The sequence below is a fragment of the Triticum urartu genome, chromosome 7A, assembly GCF_056163025.1.
Source record: "Triticum urartu cultivar PI428250 chromosome 7A, HENAU_Tu73, whole genome shotgun sequence".
Taxonomy (NCBI): Eukaryota; Viridiplantae; Streptophyta; class Magnoliopsida; order Poales; family Poaceae; genus Triticum; species Triticum urartu.
Genome location: NC_141879.1, coordinates 2,524,377 through 2,537,585, shown reverse-complemented (window position 1 = coordinate 2,537,585; position 13,209 = coordinate 2,524,377). Strand labels below are relative to the sequence as shown.

At 46.3% G+C, this 13,209-nt stretch overlaps 1 protein-coding gene across 1 annotated transcript; it reads left to right on the top strand.

Annotated features, from left to right (window-relative positions):
- The first annotated feature begins 5,255 nt into the window (after positions 1-5,255).
- On the top strand, positions 5,256-7,983 carry LOC125530249 (uncharacterized). The gene is made up of 2 exons (XM_087535564.1): positions 5,256-7,353; positions 7,665-7,983. Exon 1 carries the CDS (start codon positions 5,383-5,385, stop codon positions 7,333-7,335), a length of 1,953 nt encoding a protein of 650 aa, XP_087391690.1. The 5' UTR covers positions 5,256-5,382; the 3' UTR covers positions 7,336-7,353; positions 7,665-7,983.
- Positions 7,984-13,209: the final 5,226 nt, after the last annotated feature.

Here is a 13,209-nt window from a genome sequence, read left to right as displayed (position 1 = left end):
ATTTATTGTTGCTATTTTTATTTTTTTCCAGATTTTTTGTTTTGTTTTCTGCATTATTTATTTTCTTTTGTTTTTTGCTTTATTTTTTAATTCTTTATGCTTTTAGTTTTAGGAAAAATTATAAACTTTTTGTTAATGCCATTAGTTTTTAAATTTGAAAGCAATTTTTTTTTGTTTTCTTTCTTGCTTTATTTATTTTATTTTGTTTGTACTTACAACAAAATACTTATTGTTGCTATTTTTATTTTTTTTCCAGATTTTTTGTTTTGTTTTCTGCATTATTTATTTTCTTTTATTTTTTGCTTTATTTTTTAATTCTTTATGCTTTTAGTTTTAGAAAAAATATAAACTTTTTGTTAATGCCATTAGTTTTCAAATTTGAAAATACTTTTTTTGTTTTTTTGTTTTTTTGTTTTCTTTGTTGCTTTATTTATTTTATTTTGTTTCTACTTACAGAATATTAGGATTTTTAGTATTATATTGACTATCTACAATATTTCTCCACAGAGATACCAAAAATTATAAACTTTCTGTTAGTGTCATTAGTTTTCAAATTAGAATAGTTAAAATTTGAATTCTTTGAAATTTGTGTGAATCACAAGTTTGTGATTAACTTACTAAAAAAATGAACATAGATGCGCCTATAGAGAAAATTCAACCTAAATTCATAATCAATTTCTATGAATTTCAGAGAAATTCATTATGAATTTTGGTTAAATTTCCTGTATAGGGGCATCTATTTTCACTTTGAGAGGAGCTCAACAAGGCAGAGAGGGACGGGCTTATAAACCGGTGTGGGTGCCCTTCGGTTGGCGAGGTGGGACTAAACTGTGAATCACAACGAGGACCAACCATTTAGTCCCGGTTGGTGGCATGAACCAGGACTAAAGGTCCTTTAGTCCCGGTTCATGCCACCAACCGGGATCAATGGTGGTGGGCCAGGAGCGAGAACCATTGGTCCCGGTTCGTCCCATCAACCGGGACCAAAAGGTCCAGACGAACCGGGACCAATGGCCCACGTGGCCCAGGCGGCACCCTGGGCTCACGAATCGGGTTCAATACTCCCATTGGTCCCGGTTCTGGACTGAACCGGGATTAATGGGCTTACCCGGCCTGAACCAAAGCCCTCTTTTCTACTAGTGGACGGAGGAAGTGCCTATAGTATATAGTTAAAATTTTCCAAGATATGATATGCTAGCTCATTTAATTAATTAGCTACATACGGTAGCGAACAATGCACGGCCACTCAAAATAGCCGATGTGATTCTTTGCTGAAATTAATTTAAAAGATCTGCTGCCTGCTAACTAATTTCTCTGCATGTACCATGGCTGCACTGCAGTACCCTAACGCACAGCAACACGTCCTAATTCCCTACCCTAACGCACCGCCTTCTCTAGGTCCCTCCGACATATCTATATCTATATCCATATCTATATCTATCCTACTAATAAAGCAAGGTGCGTTTCTCCGATTTTTTTCATCCGTTCACCGCCGAAAATATTTTTTTCTATCCGAGGTGGTACTAAATTCTTATTTGTTTGTCTGCTAAAAATTAATTTTTGTACGTGGGCCACACACTGTGGCCCAGCGAAGCCAGCACACTTATTTTCCTGCCCACACGGATGGGAAAATTCTATGTTTCCCTCTGGGCGATAAATAGCCGAAGTTTCGCACAGAACAACCTTTAATGGGCTGGCCCGTTTTTCTTTTTTCTGTGTTTAACTCTATTTTTATTCTCCTTTCACTATATCCTTTTACACTTCTAGGTTTTTTTATTTTACAATTTATTTAGTAAATAAAAGTTTCTCAAAAAAAGTTCAACATTAGAAAAATCAAATATTGGAAAATGTTCACAATTCCAATATTTCTTCGCTATTTTGAAAAATATTCGGAAATTGCAAAAAGTCTCCCATTTTTTCAAAAAATATTGTTTTTCAAAATTGTTCAAAATTTCTAAAAATAAAATGGCATTTAAAAAATGCTCCAAATTAAAATCTATATATAGTACTGAAGGTAGTGGCCATCCTTTCCCTCCACCAGCTTAATTAGTTTCTCTGCCTCCTGTTCTTGCAGTACAGCTGTACAGTAGCATACATTTGTTCCTCATCACCCACCAAGTAATAACATCTCATACTCTAGATCATAGTATATACTACTCCCTTCATCTCAAAATAAGTGTCTCGACTTTGTACTAACTTTATTATAAAATTATACTAAATTTGAGACACTTATTTTGTGATGGAAGGAGTAATAGTTTCAAGGAAGGTTTAATGTGCATAAATTACATGCCTCTATATGCAACTCGTGACGGCAAACTGTAAGTTGTAATACGATTAAACCGACCTTTTAAAGTCCCAATATACTCCCTCTGTTTACGTATATATGGTGTTAAAAACATTTCAGATAACGTGCAAAGCAGCCCATTTTATCGAAAAAGGCTTTTGCCACATTTTATATATAAGGCAACGAACAACAACATCCGGTACAAACGCACGCCAACACAACACATGCATACACCCAAGGCAAGATACATAGGCGCTGAACGCAGCAACACCATCGCAAGCACTACAAGAGTAGCCGGGTTCCTCGACCGTGAACACGCCACCACAAAGAGATAAAGCCGAATACGACGAACCACCGCCACCGCCTGACCCAAGTGCCAGAGTTTCCCCTGGAGCAACACGACAGGAAATGAGAGCCGCGAGGACGCCTTAATGAAGGGAACGAGCTTCGCCGCTGCCGGTCCATCCGAAGATTGAACAGGTTTTCACAACGGTCAACACTCACCGCCACTGAACGCCACACATCCGCAACCACGCCGCCCACGCGGCCATGGTCACCGGGCAGCCCCGAGCCACAGACTCTGCCCTAGAGCACCGCGCCACCATCCCCACAGCCGCTGCGGCATCCAAGACCTTGACACAATCTCACCCGAGACCTGCCGCTACCCCAACCACCGTGGGCGACCCCCAATGCCGAGACCCAGTAGGCCGGCCAAAATGGCCTCCATCAACCCGTCCTGCGGCACCGGGTGCGAGACGAGCTCGGTGCTGCTGTCGGGCGCGAGACGAGCTCAGTCCTGCTGTCGGGTGCGAGACGAGCTCCGTCCTGCTACTGGGCACGAGACAAGCTCGGTCATGCAGCACTGGACGTGAGACGAGTGATGGAGTGCAGTTGGGCGATAGCCAACCCTTCGACGAAGGTAGCGCCCAGGCGACAAGGAGAGGGATCGAAGTCCAACCGAGACCGCTAACCGACGGACCAACGCCGGAGATGACCAGCCGCAGCCGTGAAACAATCCAGACCACCGCCATGAGCCACCACCATGCCGTGGCAGCGCACATCCACGATGGGACACCCAGGGATAGTCCCGAGGGGCCGCCGACGGCCATGGTCCGTATCCAAGCTGATCTTGCCAGTAACCACTGCCGTCCCCTCCCGGAGAGCCGACCATGAAGAGCCCCTGCTCGCCCAATGCCATTAGCCAGGCCCCCGGCACAGATACGGCCAGAATCCAGCTTGCCCGCAACCTCCTGCTCTCGGACCGCCGCCGCCATCGGAAGACCACGCCATCCACCACCGCTACACTTGCCGGAAGCAGCAGGTGCTACACCGCCCGCGGTGAGGACGACCACGGAGGCAGCAACAGGCTCGCAGCGCCCAGATCTGGGCCGCCCCAGCCCCGCCCCGCCAGCGCATGCCCCCCTCAGTGTCTCCAGTCCTTGCCATCCACCCACCAAGGACCACCGCCACACCCTGCCTCGAAGCCCGCAGATCAGGAGCTCGCATCGCCGAGTCAGCGCCACGCCATGGAGGCCAGGAGAATTGGGCAGGGGCTGCCCAGGGAACCGCCCCGCCGCCGCCGTCGTTGGACCCCGCCCGGGCTTCACCAGCAGCGGCGCGACGAGAATGGGTATGGGGGAGCTTGGCGGCGGCGGGAGGGAGTCGCCCCCCGTGTCGCCAGAGTGGAGGGTGACGAGGCGGTGCCGGAGGAGTTTTTTTTAAAGCAACCCATGTTTAATTGTCTGAAATGACTTACAAAAGTGAACGAGTAATTAGTAACCCACATTTGGAGAGCTGCCACCAGCTGCACTGCACTGCATGCAGTAGCCTAACCACAGCAGGACACATCTGGCGGCTGCTTAGGCTTGCCCTGACCTCTAAATCAAAACACATTGGTCTATCCCTTTAACATGTAGACACGTACTGGGTTATTGTGAGCTTGTATGAGTGCCCATACATGCAGTTTAATTAATTCGTTTCGGCCCCAAGAATAACCAAAAATAAATAAAGAGTAGTTTTTTTTGAAAAGGAAATAAAGAGTAGGTGCACCTTATGCATGTGTGCTACTAGACCAAAATCACTAAAGTGAGCGACCTCAACTTACTCTTATATACACTAATGTAGTTGGTTGATTCGGCCACAGTCGAAGAAGCGGTGCAACTGATCATTCCTTTTCTGGAGGATACGAGCAGTAGGGCACACAAGAACATCTATTTTGATGGATGGCGAGGGTTGGCTGCTTCGGCGGTGCTCAGAGCCATAGTTAAAGACCCTCCGCCATCTCTGCTAAAGAAATTCGACAAGATCATCCACCTTGATTGCTCGAGCTGGAAAAGCCGAAGAGAACTCCAGAGGGCAATCGCACAAGAACTGAAGCTTCCTCGCCAGGTAATGGATATATTTGATAGGCAAGACGAAGAGGATGATTTCGGAGGGGTAGATGAATGCTCAAGAGCCGAGAGATCCTTCGGGTCCTGATGGGCCACAGATGCTTAGTGGTCTTCCATAACGGGAGCGACAACACAATTGACTTGAATGATTTGGGCATTCTCGAGCCGGATCAATGGTTTGAATTCGGCAGTAAAGTACTGTGGACCTTTCGAGGAAGGCTTCGGCTCAGCCCAGGAATAATTGAGAAGGTGGATAGTTCCCATCATTTCTTTTTCAATATGTGGTCTCTTTACGGGTGGAATTATTGGCTGCAAAATGAGGCTAGAGAAATAGTTGGGTACACGGATAATCTTAGTGAAGCATTTGAAGAGTGTTGCTTGTATCTGCTATCATTAAATTGTCAAGGAGGCAACCTCATGGATTACAACTAGGCCACCCATGCTTCGAGCTATTGGGTTTGTGATGGGATTATAGGGGAAGGTCAGGGTGACGAAGCATGGGAGGTTGCTGCTGCTCTGCATGAACATATCTGTATAGAGGATTATTCATCTAATACAGTTCCCTCTTTTGGTCATGAACTGCAGACTCCTCCAAACCGCTGGATACTGTACGGGGACAACTTTATCGCGCATCCAGAGTCGACATCTCTTTTCCTTGCAGCAGCCACAAGCGGATCTGATCCTCCATTATGGTCATTACCTAATGACATGTTCCATCAATCGGAGAATCTTCATGTGTTCAAGTTATGCCGCTGCACCTTCCATTTTTCCTCTCCTCCTTTTCATTGTTGTCACAACTTAAGATTCCTTGGATTAGATTGCTGCCAGGATCTGCAACCAAAAGAAGACAGGAAGCAAGATACAACAAGAATGGAATTTTTTAAGAGCCTATGGGTGATAGACATATGCAATACACATTGGGATCTGCCTTCATCACCAGAGATAATAGGGCAGATGGCTGCAAACATTAGAGAAATGCATATAAGAAGGGGAAGTTTTTGGCACATCATTTTTGCATCAGGACAACTGCACGACCTTCGCAAGCTTCGAGTAATTGATCCTACTTGCTCTTGGGAGACGGGCGGAAAGGATGAATTCACAGTTTTGCCCAGTTTGTCAACATCAACTAGCCTCAAGACTCTGGTTCTAGATGGTTGTGTTGGTTTGGAACATGTTGAAGGACTCCCTCCATCGCTTGAATCATTCATCTTAGATGCAAGACCAAGAAATGATGATTTCAAGGAAGCCAAAATAAGCCACATCTCACTGGTTGGCTGTGCAAGATTGTCTGACTTCACACTGCGTAGATCACTACCAAACCTTGAGGAGCTGGACCTCTCAGGCACAGGAGTCAAGACACTTGACCTCACAACTCAGGTGGTGCAAGTGCCACGTCTCCACAATATTATCCTATTGGGATGTTTGCAGTTGCATTGCATTTTATGGCCAGAAAAGGGTCTGCCAACACTGACAATGCTGCATATTGGTACTTCAGTTTGTCCTGTTCAAATAAAACAACATGACGTGTATGTCACTATAATGGACCTAAGGTTTTTCCAATCCCTGGTGTTACAAAGCAATGCCCGATTCAATTCCCAATTCTGTTGGACGAGCACTAGGTTCTATATAAACCTTTGTGTACCTTGTACCACTAATGTTAAGGGACAAAGTCAGATGAAGAAGAAGATGGGCCCTTGTAATAGTGGGCAAATAATGGCTCCGCCTATACCAAAGTCATTAACCCCCAATACATACACCACTTACATTGACATCTCTGTTGGCAACATAATTATTGATCACAGCTACAACAACAGAATGCAGTTTCAGCCATCAGGCTGCCATGTTGAGATTGGTATGGAAATTAGCAACGCTGGTGTGGAAAGCGAACAAGCAATCAATGCTATCATCTTTGCAATGAACAAAGCCAAGTCGTTGCATGTGCATGAAAATTCTTCCATCACCACTGTCATACTATCTGAACACATGATCTCCTTGAGTAGGATGTCCCTTCGATGGAAAGATCTAAAAGAGTGCCACGTGGTGAGATGCCCCAAGATGCACACAGTTTTCACCATTAACTACTATTACCCCTGCTTTCATGAAATTCAATCCTTCTGGGCGGCTGATCTACTGATGGTACACTGTATTTGGAGCAAAGGAAGGACCCACAGTGGCATAGACAACACTTCATTTGTGAAACTGAAGAGCATACACCTGTACTCTTGCCCGAGGCTGAAATTTGTGCTACCGTTATTGTGGACTATTTCAAGATCATATTTGCCCAACTTAGAGAATCTCCACATTGTCAACTGTGGTTATCTAAAGACGGTGTTCCCTGTTCATCCCGGCCTCCGAGAAAGTGTACTTGAGTTCCCCAGCCTGAAGCACATTCACCTGTATGAGCTCCCTAAGTTGCAACATATATGTGTAGTCAAGATGCTTACTCTGAAGCTTGAGAGGGTATGGCTCAGGGGATGCTGGACTCTCAGGCGCCTCCCAGCCGTCGGCAGAGATAGTCATCCCGTTGTGGACTGCGAGAAGGACTGGTGGGAGAAGCTGGAGTGGGACGGGCTGGAGGCCGGCCACCATCCTTCCCTCTTCGAGCCACGCCACTCTTCTTATTACAAGATGCCCCTGGAGAGAGTCTCGATTCTCTGGTGAACCCATGTAACCTTTCAGGTACACACACGCACATCACTTTCTCCCTTGGTTTCTTGTTCCATGCATGCAACCTATAAAATTAACATTCAGTTTGTGATAATCGAACTTCAAGCAAATTACTAGGTGCAGAATGTAGATGCATATCAGCAAGTGAATCATTCCTCTGTCTGCTTCATTCTATAAAAATGGGGCAGGGAGGAAACCCCTTTCATTCAAAAAAAAAGTGAATTATTCCTCTATTTTTCGTTTTCTCATTTCTTTAATCCTTACACATATGCATTCTTCTCTTACAAACAACAGTTGCATCATTCCTTCCCTGCTATTTGTAGGATTGGTGGTGGCGAGCATGGCAGCAAAGTCTTGATGCTCCTGGCCGCTGCTGCAATAGTACAGATGTTTGCCTACAAAGATTGTGTATGCTGGTGTGGTTTCGGATGAATAAAGTTCTACGAGCTTGTTGTGTGTATGTGTGTGATCGAGACAACGTACAATACAATCTCTGTGTGGTTTGGATTGGCCTGATTTGTTGTTATTTTGTGTGAATGTAATAAGAAGGGTTTGGTAAGCATGTAGCTGTGGTGAGAGTGCTACTTGCGGAATACTACGATACAGTGTTGTTAATTTGTGTCTGCATGTGTGCGGTGCTGCTTGGAAATGTATTGCCGTGGTTTTCTTACTTGTATTACAAACTGAGGGTTCTAGTTGGTTTGGTTAATGGTTATTCATCATTTCTTATTTTGGCTGCTGTATGTATACTCATGTTTGAATTTGAGAAACAACGTGGTCTGTTCCTGAAGCCGGGGCCAGGTTCATGGCCGCGCTCAAAGGGTACGACCGAGCGCGTCGTATACCAGCCTTGAGCGGAGGGTGGTAATGAAGTTCTTGGGCGCCTTCATGCTCCAGCAGGCCTTGCGCACTATGAGACCTACCTGCTTTATGCTCCAGGTAGGGCCTCCCCTTCCAACATCCAGTTTTTTCAAAGGGGGTAAAAAACATGGAAGCCGTTCTAGACCATGTTCCCCAGAAGGTGACGGCTGCAATGAACGCCTCATTATGTGCTCCATACACTAATGAGGAGGTTAAAGTGGCTCTCTTCCAGATGTTTCCAACCAAAGCGTCAGGACCAGATGGCTTCCCTGCTCATTTTTATCAGCGACATTGGGACATTTGTGAAGAAGAGGTAACGAAGATCATTTTGAGGATAATGCGTGGGGAGGAAAGCCCTGCATGTATCAATGACACGGTCTTAGTACTTATCCCCAAGGTAACAAATCCCATAGTTTTATCTCAGTTTTGGCCTATCAGTCTGTGCAACGTCTTATATAAGATAGCATCAAAGGTGGTTGCGAATAGATTGAAACTTATCCTGCCTGACATGATTTTTGTGGAACAATCAACTTTCGTCCCAGGGAGGTTGATAACAGATAATATTATTTGTTCTTATGAGTGCCTGCACTTTATGAAGCGGTCCAGATCAAAATCAAATAGTTTTTGTGCTTTGAAGCACTAGTAGAAAAGGAGGCAATGGTCCAGGCCGGGTCGGCCCATTAGTCCCGGTTCAGTCTAGAACCGGGACCAATGGGGGCATTGGATCCGGTTCGTGAGCCCAGGGGGCCGGCCGGGCCACGTGGGCCATTGGTCCCGGTTCATCAGGACCTTTTGGTCCTGGTTGGTGGGACGAACCGGGACCAATCGGCCTGGCTCCTGGCCCACCACCATTGGTCCCGGTTGGTGGCCTGAACCGGGACCAAAGGCTCCCCTTTAGTCCCGGTTTATGCCACGAACCGGGACCAATAGTGCTGCCTAAATATACCCTCGCCCGCGAGCAGAGCACTCCAGTGCTCTGTTTTTCTGGGCCGGCGAGGGAAGGAGTTTGTGGTGCTCTAGCTCACCTCCTATGCACATGAGGTGTTCGATGAAATGCCCGAGCCACACTAGTTAAGCTTTCTCCTCTCGAAGCTCGACCTCAAAGCTCCACTTTCCTCGAGATTTGTCTAGATTTAGCGGTCCGTCACGCCCCACCCCCGTCTTCACCGCCGTCGATCACCCGCGCCGATCTCATCATCGACACCACCATGGTGAGCCTCTTATTCTTATCTTCTTTCTGAAAGGAAAAATATTGTTACTTGTATGTTTAGATAGATACTTGTATCATTTTCTTACTTTTATTATTGCATCTTATATAGTGCGATGGTTTTGGTATCCGCCCCTGTCGGCCCTCGTCCTGTCTATGATTCGGATGTAGTATATATATTAATCTTTATAACTATTGGTTCATTTATTGTTTATGAAAATTATGCGGACCAACGTGACATAGATTTTATTTATCTAGGATGTATGTGAACCGGAAATTCCAACCGACCCTATTGTCGAGAGGTTAAATTTAGTTGAAGAAGAAAACAATTTCTTGAAGGAAAAAATAAAAAAAATTGAGGAGGAGAAGATGATATTGGAGTTGCATGTTGCGGATGTCGTCGATGATCACAAGATCAAGATGGATGCAATGCGCTTGAAGATTAGAAAGATTAGAAAATATGCCATTCATACCGAGGCTTGGTATCATTATGCCGTTGGATCAATTGTTACCTTGGTTGCGATTATGATCGCCTTTGTTTTCGCATTAAAATGTTTTACATAGTTTCAATGTATGGTTTAATTAATTAGATGCTCTGGAGAGCTATATGTTGTTAGATGAGAACTATGTGTGTACTTTGCTTTTATTGTGATGATGAACTTCTATTAATTTGGACACTTAATTATATATAATGCACGCAGATGAACCGGCAATGGATGTACGGTGACAGACACACCTCCGAGTACATTAAGGGCGTGCATGAGTTTCTCGATGCGGCAGAGGCAAATAAGCAGAATGGTTTTATGTGTTGTCCATGCCCTGATTGTGGGAATATGAAGTCTTACTCTGACCGGAAAATCCTTCACACCCACCTGCTTTACAAGGGTTTCATGCCACACTATAATGTTTGGACGAGGCATGGAGAAATAGGGGTTATGATGGAAGACGACGAAGAAGAAGAGTACGATGACAACTACGTGCCCCCTGAATACCGTGATGCTGCAACGGGGGGAGCTGGTGAAGATCAAGAGGAACCAGACGATGTGCCCAATGATGCTGCAACGGGTGAAGGTGCTGAAGATCAAGAGGAACCAGACGATGTGCCCGATGATGATGATCTCCGCCGGGTCATTGTCGATGCAAGGACGCAATGCGAAAGTCAAAAGGAGAAGCTGAAGTTCGATCGCATGTTAGAGGATCACAAAAAAGGGTTGTACCCCAATTGCGAAGATGGCAACACAAAGCTCGGTACCGTACTGGAATTTCTGCAGTGGAAGGCAGAGAATGCTGTGCCTGACAAAGGATTTGAGAAACTACTGAAAATATTGAAGAAGAAGCTTCCAAAGGATAACGAATTGCCCGACAGTACATACGAAGCAAAGTCAGTTGTGTTCGGCCCGGCCAGATTTGTTGTATCCGGAGTGAAGATCATCGTCGCGTGTCGTAGGGCGCCTGCGCAATCCGTAGATCGATCTTGTTTGTCTTGCCTTATCCTCCAGTACGTCTCGCGGGTCTGGCGCATTTTCCCGTGCCTTAGTTGAGCGGCGTCGGGGCATGGCTTGGGTGGAGGGCCGAGAGGCCTCTCTGTCGCGGCCGCGAGGTGGCCGGTCTGCCATGTCATGCGCTGGTGATGTAGGTGCTTCCTCCTCTGATCGGGGTAGCGGCCTGTGTTGGGGAACGTAGTAATTTCAAAAAAATTCCTACGCACACGCAAGATCATGGTGATGCATAGCAACGAGAGGGGAGAGTGTTGTCTACGTACCCTCATAGACCGAAGCGGAAGCGTTGACGCAACGTAGAGGAAGTAGTCGTACGTCTTCCTGATCCAACCGATCCAAGCACCGTTACTCCGGCACCTCCGAGTTCTTGGCACACGTTCAGCTCGATGACGATCCTCGGGCTCCGATCCAGGAAAGCTTCGAGGATGAGTTCCGTCAGCACAACGGCGTGGTGACGATGATGATGTTCTACCGACGCAGGGCTTCGCCTAAGCACTACAACGACATGATCGAGGTGGAATATGGTGGCAGGGGGCACCGCACACGGCTAAGGAACGATCACGTGGATCAACTTGTGTGTTCTAGGGTGCCCCCTGCCCCCGTATATAAAGGAGCAAGGGGGAGGCCGGCCGGCCCTATGGGGCGCGCCAAGGGGAGGGGGAGTCCTCCTCCTAGTGGAAGTAGGACTCCCCTTTCCTAGTCCAATTAGGAAACTTAAGGGGGAAGGAAAGAGAGGGAGAGGGAGAGGGAAAGGGGGGCCGCGCCCCCCCTCCTAGTCCAATTCGGACTCCCCATGAGGGGGGGTGCGCCACCTCTTGGGCTGCTGCCCTCTCTCTCCCCTCAGGCCCAATAAGGCCCATTACTTCCCCGGGGGGTTCCGGTAACCCCTCCGGCACTCCGGTTTTATCCGAAATCACCCGGAACACTTCCGGTGTCCGAATATAGCCGTCCAATATATCAATCTTTATGTCTCGACCATTTCGAGACTCCTCGTCATGTCCGTGATCACATCCGGGACTCCGAACTAACTTCGGTGCATCAAAATGCATAAACTCATAATAACTGTCATCGTAACGTTAAGCGTGCGGACCCTACGGTTCGAGAACAATGCAGACATGACTGAGACAAATCTCCGGTCAATAACCAATAGCGGGACCTGGATGCCCATATTGGCTCCTACATATTCTACGAAGATCTTTATCGCTCAGACTGCATAACAACATACGTTGTTCCCTTTGTCATCGGTATGTTACTTGCCCGAGATTCGATCGTCGGTATCCAATACCTAGTTCAATCTCGTTACCGGCAAGTCTCTTTACTCGTTCCGTAATACATCATCTCGCAACTAACTCATTAGTTGCAATGCTTGCAAGGCTTATGTGATGTGCATTACCGAGAGGGCCCAGAGATACCTCTCCGACAATCGGAGTGACAAATCCTATTCTCGAAATACGCCAACCCAACATCTACCTTTGGAGACACTTGTAGAGCTCCTTTATAATCACCCAGTTACGTTGTGACGTTTGGTAGCACACAAAGTGTTCCTCCGGCAAACGGGAGTTGCATAATCTCATAGTCATAGGAACATGTATAAGTCATGAAGAAAGCAATAGCAACATACTAAACGATCGGGTGCTAAGCTAATGGAATGGGTCATGTCAATCAGATCATTCACCTAATGATGTGATCCCGTTAATCAAATAACAACTCTTTGTTCATGGTTAGGAAACATAACCATCTTTGATTAAGTTTGTCTATGTATTCACACATTTATTATGTTTCCGGTTAATACAATTCTAGCATGAATAATAAACATTTATCATGATATAAGGAAATAAATAATAACTTTATTATTGTTTCTAGGGCATATTTCCTTCAGCCTGCGCTTTGGGTAACTCTTGGAGGGGCGTTCGAGTTCATACTCTTCGGCCGCAAGGACTTCAGTCCATCTATCAGCTAGCAAATCTTGGTCAGCTCTAAGCTGTTGCTGCTTTTTCTTAAGGCTGTTTGCCATGGCTAAAAGCCTGCGTTTGAAACGCTCCTGTTCGGCGGGGTCAGATGGTACGACGAATTCGTCGTCGTCGAGGCTTGCCTCGTGTTCGGAGGGAGGCATATAGTTATCATCCTCAACCTCTCGGTCTGCCACTCTCTCATGAGGGCTGGCTTCTCCATCTTCCTGTGCCGAATCCTGCTGGGGTTGGTGTTCTTCGGCGCTGTCCGGGGTGGTATTATCTCCCGTGCCAGAATCACCGTTTTTGCTTTGGCGGGATTTAGAACGGCGCCGCTGATGTTGGAAATATG